We start from the raw sequence: 20,804 nt of genomic DNA on the forward strand, positions 1-20,804 counted from the left end.
AGGCGAAGCCTTGATGGATTGATGGATTTAGAATTGTTTTTGGAAGAAAGAGTGAGAAAATATTGCCAAGTCAAGACATGCCATGCTGATAGACTCTTACCCAAAAGTCTGAGCGGTGTAATATAATCAAAAGATGCTTCAACAAAGTGTTAGTTCAGGGGTGTGCATACTTTTGCAACTAGGTTATTGTAAGTTTTCTATTTTTCCTTTTTCCTCTAAAAGGTTTCTGATTGTTCTTTACTTTATTTGTATACCTTGTAATTTCTCATTAAATGTGGGAAAAGATCTGACTTGATTAATCTAGTTTTATTCTTCACTTCACAAAAATCTTTCATACTTCATGAAACTGAGTATGTGTGTGTGTGTGTGTGTGTGTGTGAGTGTGTGTGAAGTAATCCCAGTGCCCCCGTATATGTGAAACTTTCATGGTGATTGTGTGCTGATCATAGGAAAAGCTGCATCTGCTGTCTTGATAACAAGGTTATATGTACAGTCACGTGTAAAGATAATCTTTTCAAGAATCAGCATTTGCTGGTCGATATGTACATCATACGCTTATCACACTGGGTACACAGAGAAGGGTATAAAACCCAGCCGTCCCTCTGCCACTGTACCATCTCATTTCTTCTTGGAGTTCTGAGGTAAGAGCACTCACTCTACTAACACTCATCATTGACTTATTTGTGCTACGTCTAAAATAGTCATACTGAATTCTTAAATGTGCAGGAGGTCCCTGGGACCAGAGTAGAGAATCTCTTCTGTATACTAATGTTTCTGCCTCCCTCTACAGGACATTTGCTGTCATGTTTGTGTATAAGGTGACTGTGGGTCTGTTGGCCCTGCTGCTGGTCTGTTCTGCAGAGGAGGTGAGAGACATGCATGCAGATGTGTGTAAACTCAAAGATCTTACTAATGTTCTAGACACAAGACTGAACATCCTCTACCACACTAATGATATTTTCAGCTTGTAGATTATTATTTTTTCTCTTTACAATCATCATTTGGCAGACGTTATTATTCAAAGCGACTTACAAGTCAGGCAGAACTGACTATCCACCAACTGAGCAGAAGCAAGTGTGAGTTAATTGAAGGAAGAACAGAGAGAACAGCGACTAAACACAATGGATGGATTCAGTGCTAGTACACAGCAGTTTTATAGACACTGGTTAAAAAATAATCAGTTAAAATACAGATATAGTCAGGACACATAATAATGTGTACTAAACACTATATCTAGACTAGTATTAGTAACAGAGATGTGGAAGGTGTTTGAATATTTATTCAGTTACTGATTAGTGTTTTTTTCTGTTTTTATGTCCTGGCTGTTTTTCTGTGCACTTTGGTAAGTTATATGCTCTAATACAACCATTATAAAAGCTCTTTAAAAATATCATTAATTTTCATGTTTAAATTATTATTTGTTATTTTAATATATGAGAATGCATGTTGGCAGCAAACATGATTTTCTTACTGAACTAATTATTCACCTGCATAGCTGTGGAGGACTCTCTTTCTCTTCTGCCTGTGGGAGAATTGATCGAGAGAGCAAACAGTAAAATCAGTAAGTACACACTCGCCCTTAAAGAAGAAATCAGCACTGTAACTCTATAGTATATGACACCCAGACTCAGTATATACGTTATACACACATCAATACAATAACATTGCTAACCGTACATATTTACAAATATGATTTTTTTTGTTCTTTTTACTGTATGCTCAGAGAAGAAATCAAATTTACACAATAATTCAGTTACACAAAATGTAGTCAGTAACGCATGTCATGTTTGATATCTGATGTTTGCTTCTTTTGCTTAGTCTTGCACTGAAGCTACATGGCTAATGTAGGCAACATGTAATGAAAGTTTCTCTCACACAAAGTCTTATATAATCATACATAAAAGTCATCATGCACATCACTCCCAGGTACAGTTCTGCTTTCTGGAGGTCTGAAAGGTCTACGTCCCCTACGTTTGGAATCCACACAACGGTGGCTCTTGTCTTGCACAGATTGAAACTGAATGTCTTTGAGGAAGAAAGTGATTTCAGTTGGCTAAGACGATAACCCAAATAACATTACAGTCTTTAGCTACAGTGTGAAATTTTGTTCATGTTTATAAATGAGACTGCATCCTAAGACACAGTCCCACGTTTGCATGAAATTACTTATGAACTAGATGTGGTTTGGGGCAGATATTTACAGAATCACTATTGGCAGAGAAAACCTTAAATCGTTTGCTAGCTATCAGCCTCCTACATCCAGTGCAACACTACAGGAACAAACATGGACTCCAAACGTGTTAGCAGACGAACTCGTTTTTTTAACCTAACCATTCTCTTAAATGTTTCACTGACAAAGTCTAAGAACACTGGTCCTACAGATCATTTTCACTTTACACATAAGCACCATTTAATTCTTCCTAATGTGGTAATCCATATATTGAAATTTATGAATGTTATGACACTGAAAACTCTGTTCCATGTTTTAGATCGTGCCATTGGTGACACTGTGCTGATTGAAGGAGACATTGCTGTTCCTACTGGCAATGAGAAAAACGCTGACCCCTGCACCGCCAAGAACTGCAAGTGGCCAAAGTCGGCTGACGGAAAGGTCTACGTCCCCTACGTGATCTCCTACGCATACAGTACGTCAGTGATACGACATTTCGTATCATATTTCAATTTTCTTTATTCAATCATTAATATGTTTCACATTAAGTTTTCTCCTACTGAATCCTGAGCTGATTTTCACTCATTTGTAGTCTGATACTGCCAAACTGACCTCAACTGAACAACTAGTGTTATAATGTTATCACCAGACGTTACATTATGCATGTATATAGTTGTTTATTTTATCAATGCAAAGTGGCTAACTTAATAGATGAAGTTTATTGATTACAATTTATCTACCCTGTTCCCCCTCCTCCCCCCTCCTTAGCTGATACTCAGATGCAGGTTATCAAGAACGGTCTGGACTCCTTCTCCACAGTCTCCTGCATTCACTTCATACCACGCACCAATGAGAACGCCTATATTAACATTACATCTCGCGATGGGTATGCAGTAAAATTATACTCACTTAGGATAAAAACCAGTTTTAAGAAATTTTACACGAATGTTGCACACATATAATTTTTCTTAAGCTAATTCAACTCCCTTCAGCCATGCACAACTCCATCTTTAGATAGTTTTCTCAGTCCTTAATTTAAAATACCAAAGTACATTATAATAAAGTACTAGGAAATGAACTAGTTCCTGGTCGGAACAAATGAAGCCTCACTGTAGTTACAATGCACAAACTGTAAACAGGTTTAGATCCATAACCTTAAGCAAGAATCGAGAACTTGATGCAGTTAGTTTTTCAGATATAGAATTAAGATGATCATACACAAACCTAACATGTGAACTAGTATATCTAATCAATATGAAAAATCATTTCAACATATCAAAAACCTTTTAATTAATAAATGAATTTTCTATTTACAGATGTTGGTCCTATGTTGGAAGCACTGGCAATATGCAGACGGTGTCTCTGGCCCAAAATGGTTGTGTCTATCACCAGATCGTCCAACATGAGCTTCTTCATGCTCTGGGCTTTAATCATGAACAATGCCGCAGTGACCGAGACAACCACATCCAAGTTGTCTGGGATAACGTTTCAGACGGTACAGGCTCAGCATGCTCTAACACTGAAGTCATGTATTTATTATAATAGAAAATAAAATTTACAGGGAATTATTTTGCTAGAACATTTAATCCTACTGTTTGTTAGGGGTGGGGTTGGGGTTGGATAAATTTTTGGGGGACTTGACTAAACTAACTACTTATTGTGTTTATTTCCATAGATCATAAACACAACTTCAACGTAAAGCAAACTCTGAATCAGGGAACTCCCTACGATTACAACTCCGTCATGCAGTACTCCAAGTCAGACAATGACTAAACAACTACACAACAAGATATTTATACAGAGTACATTTTGCGAAACAGAAAATATTGACTTTGTTATTTGATATTTCAGAACTGTTTTCTCTAAGAATGGCCAGGCCACCATGATCCCCATCCCTGATCCCAATGTGGTCTTTGGCAAAGCCACTCAGATGAGCCAAAACGACATCGACAGACTCAAATTACTCTACCAGTGCTGTGAGTACTTTTTACGAAGTCGCTCATTTTAGCATCACTCTTCTATTTAGCAGTATTTCAGTGTCCATTTATAATCGCAGAATTATGTGCCCTTGAGCACAGAAGAGAAAATAATGCTCTTTCTCTTTGTGCAGAAACTGCTGTGTGCTGCAGATGACCAGTCGTCCTGATGTCCTCTGTTGGTTGTAATGGCAGTTTTAATCTGTTTAATTGTTTTTGGAGACAATAAACATGAATAACTTCATTTCTTAAATTGCAGTCATTTGTCTTGATCTACGAATAAGAATGTCATCAAAAGACATTGATCCTTTTTTAATGTTTTAATGTTTTTTAATGTTGAGCTACTAATAAGCCTCATATAAAAATTTCATAGGAATCTCTGAAGGTCCTAAATTCACCATAGGCACATAAAATTAGCATTTTTCTCCTTTGAAGAAGAGATGGCTCTCCAGAGGTCTGTGTAGGACTTTAACATGGTGGACAAGATTTTCAAGAGAGGGGGAATAAATCAAGATGTTAATGTATATGCAATAACACAAATTTTCCTAGAATGTCTCTGAGGATGTGGTTTATGAATGCTGGTAACACAGAGGGGGCATTGACCTGTCCATGTAACATTACAACATATTCATAGTGGCTGAGCCACTGGGCAGGGATAAATACTTTCACAATAGCTGAAATGTCCATCCCAGCCGCCACAGCCCCTTAGTTCCAGTGAAACGAAATTGTAATGCTACAGCACCCAAAGACATCATATACAATTGTGTGCTTACATTATAGCCTATAATTTGCGTACAGGCTAACTTTCAATAACTTTCATTGCTTCCAACCACTGATGCATGAAGTGTTATTATATGTATTCATCATTTTGAAAAGGATCCAAAGTCTTCATTAAAGAGGTTTTGGATTACTTAATAATAGATTACACTGACAAGTTTAAATTGCTTATTTATTTAAATTACATACATGACTTTAGTGAAAAAATTGTGAAACTGTAATATCATATTAATGGCTTGAAATAAAGCAATAAAAAATCCATAAATTAAGACAAATACGACTAGCCATTAAATAAAGACAAAAGAAATAAAAGGCTCTATAAAAGAAAGAAGCGTCAGTGTGTGTTGCAGTAGCAAAGCTGCATTACTGGAATATTTAACACATGCACTGGTTTAGTTGGCACTCTTTCACAGTTTAGTCAGTATATTGTTGTTTTCTGCTCTCTGTGAGCTTTGTCTTTTATGGAGTTTTGTGACTGTCACTAACTGAAAACGAGCTGTGTCATGAACATGTTTGGTAATTTACGGGCAACTCGTATTTTCAACATACATACGTGAGTATGAAATCAGTGTTACAGAAACTTTAGTAAATTTGGTGGGTTTTTTTTTTCCTGCTCAGAATGTGGTCTTATCAACCCTAAAAACAAGCACAAACAGCGTAGTACATCTGGCCCTCTGTGCCATTCTTCCACCACTACATAGTAAAGCTGACAAACTGATGTGAAAGCAAAACCAGCCAATATCAGCAGAGTGCCTGGTGTTTCCTGCATAATAGAATCGAGAGCTGAGTTGGTGATCCAGACAAAAAGGGCCACACAATTTAAAAGAAAATACATAAACATTTATTCAGAGCTATTCAGCTGAGTGAGAAAGAGAGAGATCGTTTCACCTCGTGAATAATATCTTTCTGATTCATGTCATTTAAATGGCAACGCAAAAATAAGGCAAAGGGCATTTGGAGACTGGTACGCTGAGAAAGATTTACATTTGTTTAGCATACAGAACTTTCTATATAGATGTGCGTCTTCAGTGGACATTGGACTTCCACTGTTTTACTAAGGTTCACACATAGCTTAAATACTTTCAATAATAATAATAATAATAATAATAATAATAATAATAATTTGGGATCTTTGTCACAACATCGCTCATAAAGCATATATGTCCAACATTATATATGTATAAATATATCGGTTGCAACATACAATACACCCATATACCATAGGGGTACATCTCTTTATATATCTTTACCTTATATGTATGTATATATGTATTTATTTATTTATTTATAGAATAGAAGAAGTACAAACATACAGTAATTTATTTACACACAGATGCATTATGATGTGTGTTAGCTACAGGTATGCACTCATAATCAATACTATGAAATTCAACACTCACGATATTGTTATCCTGGACAATTCAAAAATATCGTCATTCCTTGTGTTCCATTCAGGAAGAAGCTGCCAATGTCTACAAGATAAAGACCCTCTGGAAGGCAACTGATAGAGCACTTTATTCACTTTCTTTTTATTCAGCTTCCTCCAAAATCAGGATCTAGATCTTCCTCTACAACAGCCACCGTCCTAAGAGAGTGAGGGCTAGATATGTGAAACCAGCCAAAGCACCTTTGCAAACTGGTGCTCATGCAACAACATCATATTGTAGGTCAGCAGATCAAGCGTGGTCCAGAGTGGTTTATGCGAAGATGTACCCATGGGTCTCGGGTCTACTCCACACTAACATGGGTGAATTTTGAATTGTGTGTGTATGTTTTGGCCACACTAGCACACTGCCATTTATTAAAAATGTCCTGTCCACCAAAAAAAAAAAATTGAAATTGAAATTGAAAAAATAAAAAATAAATTGAAAATCATGCAATCATGATTCAAGAATTTCACATAATTTCTACCTTCTTGCAAGACAATGAGCTTCACCATCTTGGAGTTGTGGCATGAATGTCATGAAAATTATATGTTTTTGAAAGGTTTTTGATTTTCCCTTATTCATATGAAAATGTAGAAACAATGTCAGGTTTGCACTTTGGAGAGCAGATTCAAAAGCTTTGGGTTTTCCATTTTAGTGTGAATGAAAAGGCAAAATGAATAAGAATAAATGTGTTTACCCCTGTTAGTATGGACTAGGCCTTGGACTCCTAGCATCCTGTGGTATGATCACCCAAAAAATAAGGATATACTCATTTACAAGAATGGAAGCCTGCCTCCCCTTCAGCACCACCAAGATCTGTGCATCTCTGCAGCACTCATTAAATCTGCTCATAATAGTAATATGTGAAATATGGTGTTTACATATTTTACAAGTTTACGTAGTTAATTCCTTGTGAATCTACCTCCAAACTCTACCAGCCCACATGCAAAAAAAAGAAAAAAGAACCCTGAGTGGATGGCGTTCATTTCTGAATTACCTACTCACGAAATGGCAGTTTGTGCAGGCATACATGTCAATGCGCCTTGCTAGTTAAATTCACACAGTCACAGCAAGGACTATTCTTCTCTTAATTGTAATGCTTACTGTTTATTTTGTCGGTTTCCTATTTAAGTAGAAAATTTTGTGCTTAGGAAAGTACCTGGCTATGGTCTCTGGCAGTGGTTTTAGTGGAGTTTTAGTACTGTTAGCATCATGTTCATCATAATCATCAAAACTAACTTCTTCAAACAAAACCCAGGAATAACTTTGAACTTTGTTTCAATCCAGTGACTATATCTTGCCGTGAAAAGCTCATTGTGTCACGGTGTTCAGTAGTCAAGATTGCGACATTCAAGAATTGAAAAGCATTTGGTAATTTACAAGCAAATGTTAATCCTCGTTACACACTCTATTATTGCACCCTGTAAGCCTGAGTCCAGGGTACAAATTACATGGTTTGGGGGTCTGTGTAGACTTTCTTAAGGTGAATGCTGTTTTAAAAATGTATGTCCATTTAATGCCTTGTATTAACAAGCTCCAGGATTAGCTACGTCAAGGATTGACTGAGGATTTTTGTGCCACTCCTAAAAAAAAGGAAAAAATTGTCAAAGGAGAAAATGACTTTCTTAACCCTATTCTGATTACACCAATTTTATAAGATCAGGATTTTAGGAGCACTGTCCACCTTTCAATAAACCAGGTGTTAGAGCGAGTGTGTGTGAGTACAGCAAAGCAAAAAACTGAGCAAGCAGGGAAGCGGCAGTGTGAAAAATATTTGTACAATTTATCATAATACTGTTTATCCACTAATACAAATCTCACATGTGCTCTTACCCATGGTCTGCTGTGTTCTCTGAGCAGCGTGGTGCTGGGATTATTACAGGGAGGTTCTTAAAAATTGGAGAATCCTGGAGAAATGTTTGCTATTGGAGAAACTTTAGACATGTGGATCACCTGGAAGTCAGGACTACTGTCTTCTAAGTTTACTTATTTGAGACAAATTTATGGAAAAACTTGTGGCATCATTGCAATCCAAACAAGATCTTCCAACGGGAAACGTTCAACAGTTTGGAAAGTTGGGACGGTCTTCTACGCTTACTAATTTGAGACAAATTTGAAAGAGCTTTGCATGTGTATCTCTTGAAAAAGGTAACTATAATTATTCACACCTACAACTACAGATAAATCCATGATACAAATACATAGAAAAATATATAGTCATCTGAATAACCTTTTTTTTTTTTTTTTTTTTTTTACAATAATACAATATTATAGTTAAATTTTAATAGTTTAAATCATTATATTTAGGTAATATTATCATGAACGTGGATGTTACTTTCAGTGGATGAAATGACAAGGGATTATGAGCCTGTTTCCATACTTCTGGAGTGTGTTTAGAGTGCATAACAATGAATTTCGTATCATTTGTAGTCTATCCCGCTCGTTTCAATCCCAATTGGAATGTGTTAATTGCAAAATTATTGGTGTGAATTAACAAAACGCCTGCTATTTTGAAGCAGTTAGAATGAACTACGACTATGTAAATTTCACACTGTAATAATCTATTAGTTTTTGACAGCCTATACAATAGCAACCATGACAATGCCAACCAAAGGTGCCTATCAGTTGATCAGTACACATCTTGAAAAGGTTTGGAATAGTTGAACATTAGATAGTCCATATAGTAGAAGTCATATACCCTCTGCCTGTCTGAGGCACTGAGCTGTGTGAAGTAACGCTGCATGATGTGTGTGGAAGTCCTCGCAGCTTCTGGGTTTCTGTCCTTGAAAGTGGGGAATGTGAGGTTTTTTGGAGCACCCACCCTATGCAAGAGGAAGTTAGCCTCCTCCTCAATGGTCTCAAATTTGCCGATGAAATCATAATCAAGCAGGCATGGACTGCAGAGCTGACTAACTGGCTCCCAGTGGATGTCCATGCCAATAGGACGGTGTACATCCAGCAGGTAGCGGATAAACTCCTGAAAAGTGACACCGCTTCCTGTCCTGAGTGCCGATTTGGATGCATTCACCCTGTACTTGGAGATTATGGGCTTGCCAAACACAGGGTGGTAGTATGAGTTCGGGCTCTCAAATTTGTCCCTGTATGCTGAGACCAGACGCTCCATTGGCTCCCGAATGAACAGCACCTTGGTGTAGGAACGGAGACGTTTAGAAACTGCATGCTGGTCAAAGCTGTCTAGTCGTGTTAGGTGGTTGGCGTAGTGGACAGTGTCGTGGTTTATCTTGTGTGTGGAGGATGCAACACCAGCAAGCACCATCAGCACTCGCTTCCAATTGGAGCAGCCTGCTTTGGGCACTTCACAGTAAAGCAACTTGTGTCTGTCCTCTACATAGATGCGAGACACATGGTGTGGTGTTATTGTTCGCGAGATGTTGCTGCGGTATTTGGCACAGACCTCCTTGATCAGGCGATGACGAGTTTTCTGCATGTGGTAGAAGTGCTGCCAGCTCTTGGGTGTAGGCTCTGATGATGATGAGGAGTTGGATAGTGACCGGATTGCTGCGCTGGTCTTGAGAAGCTTCCGGTGGCGTTTTGTAACACGATGAGAAGCTTGATTTGGTTTGTTAGAACTGAAAGCCGGAAACTGCATCGGAGAGATATAGTTATCAGCACTTGGTTCATCAGGTCTGTGTTGTCTTCCCAAAGGAACTGCAGCCATGCTGCCTGTAATGTTGCTGTCCTGCTGGGCACACAGCTCCTGCACAGGAGAGCAAAAGATAATAGCAGAAGAATATGGGTTTGAAGTTATTTATTTATATAGAACCATTTTCAGTATACTATTATTGATTAGAGGAAATTAATAAAATGTTTTTTAATGCACTTATAGTATAACTATTATCCTATATCATATAACTATGTTATAGTCATATGTTATATGTTATAGTTAGAAATTCATAGTAATTTTCTAAATCAAATAATACAACATTGATTAAATAAATGATGGAAATAATAATAATAATAATAATAATAATAATAATAATAATAACAACAATAAGCTGCTGTTCTTTAATCAGCCACATGATGGTGCACTTTCCTCACCTATCCTGCAAAACTTTCTACCCTTTTCTCTTCTGAGCCACCTTGGTAATTAATTCCAGGTTACAGTCCAGCTGTGTATTACCCAGTATTAATGACATACCAGCACATGGTGATACCCTCCTGTCCACCAGAATTCTGAATTTATTGTCCAGGTTACTAATAATTTACACCTGCCTCATTTTATCTTCCTTGTGTACTGTAAACAATACTTGCAGTTATTATTTTTCCATCTGATATATTTTTTGCAAAGTATTGCCATATTAACTGTGAGTCCATTAGTTTTTATATGATTTGTATTTTAGACTTTGAATTTTTTTTTATTATTTCAGTCACCCATTTGCCTGAGTTACTTATCATTGGGCATTGGAATTTTACCCTGCCTTTGGGATTTGTAATTTGGACTCTCTTTACCTTGTGGTTTTCAAACAAACTACACTGACCATAGATCCACACAACTTTGGATCTTTCAAGTCTGTCTTGTGAGGATTTTCACCTTAAAGAGGGGTTCCAGCAGAGACTCCTGACCTACAATAGCTATCGAGGAAGATCTGAATGACCTTTCCTGGCCTTTGTTTTAGCCAGAGAAGCATATTGGAAACAAACTTGATAGAAACCAATAAAGTAATAATCATCAGATAAACAACAGACTAAAAACATTCAAATCCAGTTTTTCACAACTCCACACATTTCCTGTTACCATACATTTCTTTTGGAAAGTCAATTAGGAATCACATCAGAGGCCATTTTTAAACAATCATTTCGATACAGATCTATGCCAGCTTTAATTCCCTATATAAGAATTCCAGTGGGTCCAAAGCACACACCAAGTTGACTGTCTCTTTAAACACTCTGGAAAATTCCAAAAATTGATGTAATGTCTTCTATCGACATCTGATTGGTCAGTAGTTAGTAGTTAATTGGCTTGATATCATGGGAAAAAATCCAAACAACTTAGCCAAGACATCAGAAAAAAAAAACTGTGGACTTACACAATTCTGATTCCTCCTTAGCAGCAATTGTGAAGGTACCATGAGAACCTTCACGAGAATCTGAACAAACAATTATATATAAAAATTTTAGGACCACACAGACACTCTATCATTCAGGAAAGAGGTGAAATTAATTAAGGTTCAGTTGAACACTAAGACAACAACAAAGAACCTGGTGAAGGAGTAGGAGGCACCAAAATATGTAAATCCACCATTCAGAGTCCTACCAGGACAGGTGATCACCAGGACAAAGACCTAGCCTTTTGGAGGAGTGTTCTCTGGTCAGATGAAACAGAAATGTAATTGGCACAAGTATGTGCCTCAACACAAAAAGGACGAGAATTTTAAACTGAAGAACACCATCCCAGCTGTGAAGCATGGGGGTGGCAGCATCATGTTGTCAGGGTGTTTTGCTGGAAAAGAAACTGCTGCACTTCAGAAAATAGATGGCATCATGAGGAAGGAGAATTATCTAGAAATACTGAAGCAACTACTCAGGACATCACCCAGAAAGTTAAAAGTTGGTCACAACTGGGTCCTACAGCAGGACAATGAAACTAAGCATTCCTCTAAAGCCATCACAAAGCCCTGACCTGAATCCCATATAAAATTTGTTGGCTGAACTGAAAAACATGTCCGAGCAAGGAGGTCCACAATCCTGAGTGAGTTAAGCAATGAAAAGGTAATGCTTAACTACTTAACAAATGCTTAAACACTAACAAAGTGTATGTAAAATTCTGACCCACCTGACCCACTTAAAATCTGATGTCATAAATAAAAGCTAAAATAAAACTGCCTCTTAACTTTTATTGTGAAATTACCTCTAGATAGACCTATAGACAGGGTAAATACCCTGAACACAGGAAATGCATGCAACATGGAATGTGTGGAGTTGTGAAAAATTTAGTTGTGAAAGCTTTATGTAAAATATGTGCAGCTGTACGTAAAGTTTTGGCGCCAACAATATAATATATATTTATTCTCTCACCTCTCTCATCTGCCATGTCAAGCCATTGAAATTGACCCCTGGAAGACAGAGAGACAGAGAGCAAGAAAGTGAGTTATTAACCAACCTGGTCCCTGCATCATGCAACAGATTTTTCCTCCGGAGTTTGTAAAGGAATAACACAAAGCCTTTGTTCTTGTTGATGTCTGGAACAGAAATTAATTGTACCTATGGAGAGAAAATATGGGACTGTGCCATAGACCTCCTGCCCAGAACAACACCTCTCTGTAGCTAGGTCTATCCTCTGTCTGTCACTGAAACCAGGGTTATAGACGATTATACTGCAGGAGGCCCTGGCCTTGGGGGTACAGGCATCCTTCCCCAGCAGTGGCTTCTTCTTCATGGAAAAAAGGATAAGGAACTTTGTCCATACTACAGCAGTCTGAACACTGTCACTGAACACTGTCACTGTAAAGTATCGCTACACTTTACCAGGCTAGAATCAGAAAAGTGGAAGACTGCGTTACATCGCTTCTTCAGGTCACTATAAATATTTAGTCTTGTTATATGGACTGGCCAACGCCCCCTTTGTAATTCAGGCTTAAGGGAATCAAGTATTGAGAGATCTCCTGAATTGTTTTGTTATAGTTTACACTGATAGCATCTTCTCAGCCAAAGATGAACCCTCATCTTTTCATCATGTCAAGATGGTACATTATTGTTTCTTGGAAAATAGCCACTATGTTAAAGTTGAGAACTGTGAATTGCAGGTTACAAGATTACATGTCCGTTTTCAGCTGGCAATCAGAAGGCAAAAGTCTCAAGCAGAGAAGAGACGCAGGTCACATTTTCAACTATGCCATGGCATATGGTCTGCTTGGCCACCAGGAACCTCTTCCCAAGTCTTCCATTCCACAAGTTAAATCTGAGATCTGAGAAAACTGAGAAATATCCATGATCACTCACAGCTGGTAAGCTTGTGCTTCACTCTTTACTCTGGTGATCTTTCATCTTCTAATTAACTCTGTAATTGGTTCACCGCCTTCTGGCTACTATACTGGTTGTTGTAGATCCTCTAAAGTAGAGTGGTTGGTATTGCAGGACTGGCTATCTGTTCTGTGATATGTGCTAAAGTCACACCACTATAAATGCTTCAGAAACATGTTCACTCAGACAGCACAGCAACCCCAGGGTAAGGTTTGAACTTGAACTTTTATTTTAGCATGTCACTGTCGATAGTTCAGTGCTGTCTGCATGTTCGGCTCACTGCTCATTAGAGAAAGGGAAAACAGAACACATAAATACAAGTTATATAACAAGGTTCATGTGTGCCTGATTATCTCTTATCCCTCCTGGTCTCTCCAAAAGCCCTCCTCCCACTGCACCCCTGCCCTAAACCATATTCCAACCTGCTACAGCTTGATATCAGCACTTTTGAACTTTTGCTTCTTTTTCAGTATGCGGATTAGCATGATAAAAATGCCAAAACATGCATTCAGCTGACGCAAGGTTACTGACAAGAATGATTATTAAAAATTCGCTTAAAAGAAATAATAATAAAAAAGAAATAACCTGAAAGAGGTCTGTTTCTAAGTGATGAAATTAGTTTGTTTGAATCCAATGTACTGATCATGGAAAAACTGCACCTGTTTACTTAACAGCATGACTTTATTTATTTAAAGTTGGTAACCTTCTACAGTTATTAACCTTTTCTAGTAAAATCTTTGTACAACACTATCTCTTAGATAAACCTTTCTCAGGAATGAACAGCTGCCTTTCTATATATAAGTGATATAGTTATCACACTGAATAAACACAAAAGGGTATAAAACACTGCTGTCCCTCTGCTAGTGTATTATCATACAATTTCTTCTTGGAGATTTGAGGTAAGGACACGTACTCTACTAACACATCTAAATAATTTATTTGTCTTACATCTAAAATAGCTATACTTATTTCTTAGATTTGCCAAATACACATTTTCCTCTCCAGTATGCCTGGTCTCAGTTCAATTCAGTTTCATTTGTATGGTGCTTTTAACAACAGACATAATCACAAAGGAGCTTTGTGAACTCTCTGAGAGATGACAGAAGAATCTTGAGAGGAACCAGACTCAGAATTGAAGCCATTCTCTTCTGGGTGACACTGGATAGCAGTGAACTCAAGTGGTACTCAAGACCAAGTGTTCCCTAACCTCCCAATGCAATGAAATAAAATAGGATTACACTGCAACACTTGCTAGAAGAGTGGGCTATGCTTAACATTTCCTATGTATGTCCTGTGTACTTATTTGTACAAATTGATAATACCAAAGTAGGTTATTTTAATTCATTCAAAAGAAGTTTCATGTCAGGTTAGGAAGATACTACAACCAGGAAATTAGCACATCTGAGTGTTTGGTCTTGGTATGGACTTGACAATGTGTGGCGTTGGTCTTGTCTTGGTCTTGCCCCTGTCATACTCGGTCTTGATTTGGACTCCATTGGCTATGGTCTTGGTTTTGACTCTTGGCTATGGTAGCACTTGAACCCAGCACTACTAGATAGTGAGATTATAAATCAGTAGAAGAGAAAAGGCAAACAGTATTAAGTGTGTTGAAAGGATATTTAGAATGAAAGGATGCATTTTGTGAAGAAGAATTCTGGGATGGACAGCAGCAGCAGTTCTTAGGTATAAGTCTCCAGTCTCCAGGTGAGATTAATCATCAAATGAGACTTAAGCAAGGGTGAGGGTCTGAATAAAGCAATAATGTTCAGGTTCCTGCTATATATATATAAACTTCTAGTCCTAAGCAAAATGTACTTGATTGAAAGTATTAGTTAAAGACCCTACTAGGCCCTTCAAGAGTCACATGGATCGGAGAGTTAGCACTCCTATACCATCTCCCATAACCAGAGGACCATGGTTGAGAACTGCCACTGTATACTAATGTTTCTGCCTGCCTCTACAGGACGTTTGCTGTCATGTTTGTGTGTAAGGTGACTGTGGGTCTGTTGGCTCTGCTGCTGGTCTGTTCTGCAGAGGAGGTGAGAGACATGCATGCATATATTACATTTATTAATTTGATGGACAACTTTATCCAAAACACCATAAAAGTAAAGCAATACACAATCTAAACATCTAAAGGAAACAGTCCTTTCTACCAGCACTTACCAGCTGGCAAAGGTGGTCTAGCAGCTTGTAGCTGGTCAGACTAAGCTGGATTTTTCAGCAAGGTAAGCTATAGCAAGTGTGAGATCATTGTAGCAGAACAGAAGGAGCAGCACCTAAACAAATTTCTATTTGCATTTATTGCACTTATAATTGTTTTTTGTCTGTTTTTCATGTGCTGTCTGTTTTCTGTGTTCCACGGTAAGTCATGTGTTTTAATCATTGTGTTACAATGATTATTTATCCATGAAATTCCATTCTGAAGGCATCTGCCATCGTAGCTGCATCCCGTGAAAGTACTCCTTTCACTGAACAGCATTTTGAATGAAAAGGAACCTTGACAGACATCATAGTCCATATTGTAGTCCTCCTAGACGCCCACACCATCAGCAGCTTTATCTGCTGCTAAACACAACTACACTGCTGTTAGCTGGTAGCTGACAACTTCTTCAATCACAGCAACAATTTGGCCTGCTATGTCTTTTGAAACTATCAAGGAATTTTAATTAATGAACGGAATTATGGCCTACACATGGATACATGCAATGGTGCCTTTAAATTGAGCCTAAATAATGAAAATCAGAGGGCAGATGCCTTCTGACAGGGACAGGCTTTTAATACAGAATAAACAAAAAAATCTGCTTAATGAGCCATTATTCAACATGCTGATGTTTTGTCCGATAGCTGTTGAGGACCCGCTTGCTGATCTGTCTGTGGGAGAGCGGCTCGAGAGAGTGAACAGCAAAAACAGTATGCACACACACAGGCACAAAAACACTCACTCTTAGAGGGTAAAGAGTCTACCACTGCCATCATGCAGTATATTACAAAATGAGTCATTATTCACAACAGCAACAACTTTACATTTTTATTAACACTAGTATTTTATAGTAAATAATGCACCATTTGATTATTAATTTAGCAATAAATATAGTGACAATCATGAGTATTCTAAATATTATGAAAACTCTTTGTTTCATGTGTTAGTTCGTGGTGTAGATGAACCTGAGCTGATTGAAGGAGACATCGCTGTTTATGATGATAATGGGAGAAACGCTGATCCCTGCACCTCCACTGGTTGCATGTGGCCAAAGTCGAGTGATGGCAAAGTCTACGTGCCCTATGTAATCGCCAATCACTACAGTATGTCAAAGATGTGGCTCATTATAATACACTTTATAATATATTATATTACATTATATGATCATATGATCATAATAACATATTTTTATTATATTATCATCATAATATGTAATTAAAACATTATTATTATTATTAAAATGATCATTTTTCTACTGTTAATAGAAACTGAATTTGACTCATTTGGAGTCTTATCAATTGAACAATTAGTGTTATCATATAATATAGTGCTAAAATAATATTACTTACCATCATACATTTATATTCAGTTCAATTTAACTCAATTCAGTTTTATTTGTATAGCGTTTTTAACAATTGCCGTTGTCACAAAGCAGTTTTACAGAAATATATAAATTCAGGGTATAAATTTTAAACTTATAAATTAATAAATTTATCCCTAATGACCAAGCCAGAGGTGACACTGGCAAGGAAAAACTCAAAAGGGTTTGCGATTATAAATAAATCCCTTCTATAACTGTGTACTACATGATCAAAAAGTGCAATTGAGTAAACAGGAAATTCATTATAGTTTTTACATGAAGTCTGTTTTGTTGAATATTCATGTTTAATATAATACTATAGTAATATTACTTAACATCACACATTTAGTGTATATTCAAGTTGAAGTAGCACAAGGAGCAAAGTGACTGACCAAATCGCGCACCCTCTGTACACCCTCAGCCGATCGCGAGCGGCAGATTATCCAGCAAGGCTTGGCCTCTTTCTCCTCCATCACCTGCATCCATTTTACTCCACGCTCCAATGAGAGGGATTATATCAGCATTGAGTCTCTCAGTGGGTATGCACACGTATGATTTTCCTTAAAATGCAATGCAACCTGTTCAGCCATGCACACCCTATACTCTATACTACAGTTAGCATTGTACGTCACTTCAAATATCAAAGCGTATTTTGTAGTGAAGGTCTTAGAAAAGTTATCAATATTTTCAACCAGTCTCTGATTAAATGTAGCATTACTATTGTTATATTGCTCAAGTTGCTCAAGTAAATAGGTTTAGATCCTTAACATGTGAAAAGATCATTTATACTTGATGTAGGTCAGTTTTCTGTTGTGGAATTACGACTATCATATCGAAAGAAAGCACATTAACAAGCCAGGAGCTGATATAAAAATCTTGATCAAATTTAAAATAAAAACCAACTTGTCATATTACTGATAAATCTTATTCTTTTTACAGATGCTACTCTTATGTTGGACGCATCGGTTATGCACAGACCTTGTCCCTGGCTCGTAGCGGCTGCATCTACTATGATACCGTCCAGCATGAGCTTCTTCATGCTCTGGGCTTTAATCATGAGCAGACCCGCAGCGACCGAGACAGCTACATCCGTGTTGCCTGGGAGAACATTATCGAGGGTACAGACTGAGGTTTTATGCACTTAGAGTGTAGTGATATTTATTATTTATAAAGGAATGCAACTTTTTCATTTATTTTTTTTTGGAAAAAAATCTCAGTCTACCAAACCTTTTCCATCATAAATGATTTTACTATTTACTGTTTTTTTGGGGGTGGGGGGATTATTTCCTCATCAGGCAAAGAGCACAACTTCAACAAGAAGGCCACTCTGAACCAGGGTACAACTTATGACTACAACTCTGTCATGCAATACTTCAAGTCAGTCAATCATCAAACAACTACCCAATACATATACATATTTAATATCATTTTACCATTGATTTACTGTTTTAATTTAACACCAGCTTATTAAACTGAGTTGAAATGACTGCAGAACTGAAGATATTGACTTAGTTATTTGGTATTTCAGAACTGCTTTCTCTAAGAATGGCCTGCCCACCATGATCCCCATCCCTGACCCCAATGTGCCCTTCGGAACGGCCACTGAGATGAGCCAAAACGACATCTTCAGAATCAACAGACTCTACCAGTGCTGTGAGTAGTTCAGCTGCACAGTTGTAGCAATAGTCTTTCTTTATGCACTATTGGAGTTTGCATCATATGTTTCTATTATAGAATGTTATAGTTTGGCCTTGATCAAAGAAGAGAAAATAATTCTTTATTACATTTTTAAACATTTTTCTCTTTGTGCAGAAACTGCTGAGTGCTGCAGCTGGGCAGTCGTTCAGGTGGCCTGGGACTGGATAACTTTAGAGGGATAATGATAATAAACTGTGTTGACAATTTTACGCTGTGTAATTGTCTTTTAACAATAAAGTAACTTCAGTTTATACACTGCACTCATTTGTTTCAGTCAATACAACAATCAATACAATTTTCTGAAAAATCAGATGCTTAAAGTGCATAGGCACCAAATTAAAGTGAGATATAGTTTCATATCTATAAAATAAATCATATGTACTGAATAAATAACTACGCTGTGGCCATGAATTAATATATTAAAGCCATTAGGTATGGTTCACAAGATCTAGTTTGTGGCCATGAAATACAGTAAATACTTGGGCAATTACGGTATTTTAAAATGATATACCGTAATTGACATGTTACACATATGAGAGTTCCTGGAGATGCGACATGAATATATCATTTGCCTGTGTGAATAGACTGAATCACCTGTTCCAGCCAAATTATTGTTGTGGGCTCAAGTTACATAATTTGTGGCCACATCTTATTAAAAAATAACCAGCATGATAGTACCTCAGAGGCCTGGAAGTTTTGCTTAGTTCACTTCTTCCTTGTTTTAAGGCAGGCTCGGCAAGACAGGTGAGACAAGACACAACTACACTCATTATTCAATCTGAATGTCCAAGTGATATTCATATACAGCATGTCCATCACTATTACAGCCATGCTTGTTAAAGTGACTGGAACTGCAAGAAATAAGAGGGGTTTCCTCTCCAGAGGAGCTTTAGGAATGTTTTCTTGAAAAGCTGCTTGTGTTTCTGCAGTTGTTCTCTTAGAGAGCTATAGTGCGAAACACTAACTACATAATAAGTACTTTCTCTAAGCAGTAACTAGGGCTGTAGTATGATTACAATGACAGCACTGACATGTTATCACACACACACACACACACACACACAGAGTGGAATAAGTGAGGAGTGTAAGTGAGTAGTAATTACATGACTCAGAAGCTCAGTGTCCATCGTTTGTGAAGAGCCGAGAGAGAGGGAAACACACACACAGGGGCTGAACAGTTAGTCACACATAATTTTGATTGCTGCACTTTGGGAAATGTGAAACACTCTGGCTAATTCATTTAACTCAACAACATAACCGCATTGCAATCAGGCACACAAACATTAAAGCTCTTTAACGAAAACTCAGGCGCTTATGGAGGGAGGTCACAGGCCATCCCTCATACACACTGTGACAACTCAGTGCAGTTGTATTGTATAATGTAGCAGGATGTGTAATTATTCTGCTGGCAGACCAGGGACTGGGCACCAAAACACTATGCTTAGAGCCCCCTGAGTATTTAGCTCTGATGGAGAGAACATATGAACGCTGTCGGTCAGTGTTTTATTGTCTCTGCTGCAGGAGGTGTGTGTAGACCGTGCACACCAAACAACGGTAATTTTGATTTTAGATGTGCACTTACACAGCCTGAGAGGCTTGAAGTGGAACTGCCTAATGTCACTGAAGCTGCTGGGGATTTCACTGTGTTCCGGTGAGCTGTTTATCTTCATACTTCAGCCTTCTGTTCAGGTCTACTATAATATTATATATCATATTTATATTACAGAAATGATGTGTAGGTCTGAGGGATCTGAGAGTAATGTGTAAAATTGACCAGTGTTTGTAAATGTGAAAGAAAAACGTGCTTAATGGCCTCCCATTCCTCATAAATATATTGGGTCAGTCTTCTGTACGAGTCTGAATTAAAGCCGGCATTAGTAATTCAGACATCTCATGCAAAACTCACGTTTTTTAGTCATTAGGATGGCTCAATATACAGTAGCAACCGTTCACTTCTTCCACCTCTAAGATTTCCATTTCTCTGTATGAGCTCCACCTTGCCCTCTCCACTTCCCACTGTGACACTCACGAGAGAGTTTTTGATTGTTAAAAAAAAGAAGGATGCATTTCCCTTGAGGCTCCCTGGCTAATGCTGGCATGTTCACGCCATTCCGTGTGTGTGACATTTGAGCTATTGAACAGCCTCCAATCTACAAAAAAAAAAAGAGTTAGAATGGTACTTTGTGTGGCATGGACACAAATACCATGTGCA

General features: G+C 37.7%; 3 protein-coding genes across 4 annotated transcripts in view; 2 read left to right on the forward strand and 1 right to left on the reverse strand.

Moving 5' to 3' along the window:
- The first annotated feature begins 540 nt into the window (after positions 1-540).
- Positions 541-4,390, forward strand: LOC117597594 (low choriolytic enzyme-like). Its single transcript, XM_053235076.1, has 9 exons — positions 541-641; positions 791-866; positions 1,504-1,561; positions 2,490-2,645; positions 2,939-3,056; positions 3,487-3,665; positions 3,846-3,927; positions 4,022-4,146; positions 4,281-4,390. Coding segments are annotated over exons 1-9 (897 nt in total). The 3' UTR covers positions 4,283-4,390.
- Positions 4,391-4,538: 148 nt separating this feature from the next.
- The window catches only part of chst8 (carbohydrate (N-acetylgalactosamine 4-0) sulfotransferase 8), an 88,847-nt gene continuing 72,581 nt past the window's right edge, over positions 4,539-20,804 (reverse strand). The window contains exons 3-4 of the mRNA XM_026927349.3: positions 12,387-12,424; positions 4,539-10,068 (exon numbers count right to left, since the gene is read on the reverse strand). Coding sequence (XP_026783150.2) covers positions 8,980-10,068; positions 12,387-12,424 — 1,127 coding nt within the window. The 3' untranslated portion in view covers positions 4,539-8,979. The remainder of the gene's footprint in view (positions 10,069-12,386; positions 12,425-20,804) is intronic.
- LOC113534497 (low choriolytic enzyme) lies at positions 14,158-18,843 on the forward strand. Of its 2 annotated transcripts, XM_034305478.2 has the most exons (9): positions 14,158-14,230; positions 15,295-15,370; positions 16,187-16,244; positions 16,482-16,637; positions 17,316-17,433; positions 17,834-18,012; positions 18,190-18,271; positions 18,423-18,547; positions 18,707-18,843. In XM_034305478.2, coding segments are annotated over exons 2-9 (783 nt in total). In that variant the 5' UTR covers positions 14,158-14,230; positions 15,295-15,307; the 3' UTR covers positions 18,709-18,843. The 2 variants fall into 2 exon arrangements, with proteins under 2 accessions (XP_034161369.2, XP_026783151.3); XM_026927350.3 differs by lacking the exon at positions 18,707-18,843 and having other exon boundaries at positions 18,423-18,555.

The sequence above is a fragment of the Pangasianodon hypophthalmus genome, chromosome 6 (genome assembly GCF_027358585.1).
Source record: "Pangasianodon hypophthalmus isolate fPanHyp1 chromosome 6, fPanHyp1.pri, whole genome shotgun sequence".
Taxonomy (NCBI): Eukaryota; Metazoa; Chordata; class Actinopteri; order Siluriformes; family Pangasiidae; genus Pangasianodon; species Pangasianodon hypophthalmus.

Bases quoted from the DNA above. Each gene is read 5' to 3' on its own strand.
- LOC117597594 (XM_053235076.1), top strand. From the start codon at position 541: ATGTACATCATACGCTTATCACACTGGGTACACAGAGAAGGGTATAAA. The intron at 642-790 runs GTAAGAGCACTC...CTCCCTCTACAG, and splicing joins TTTCTTCTTGGAGTTCTGAG to GACATTTGCTGTCATGTTTG. The intron at 3,928-4,021 runs GTCAGACAATGA...TTGATATTTCAG, and splicing joins TCCGTCATGCAGTACTCCAA to AACTGTTTTCTCTAAGAATG.
- LOC113534497 (XM_026927350.3), top strand. From the start codon at position 15,308: ATGTTTGTGTGTAAGGTGACTGTGGGTCTGTTGGCTCTGCTGCTGGTC. The intron at 15,371-16,186 runs GTGAGAGACATG...ATAGCTGTTGAG, and splicing joins TGGTCTGTTCTGCAGAGGAG to GACCCGCTTGCTGATCTGTC. The intron at 16,245-16,481 runs GTATGCACACAC...TTCATGTGTTAG, and splicing joins GAGAGTGAACAGCAAAAACA to TTCGTGGTGTAGATGAACCT.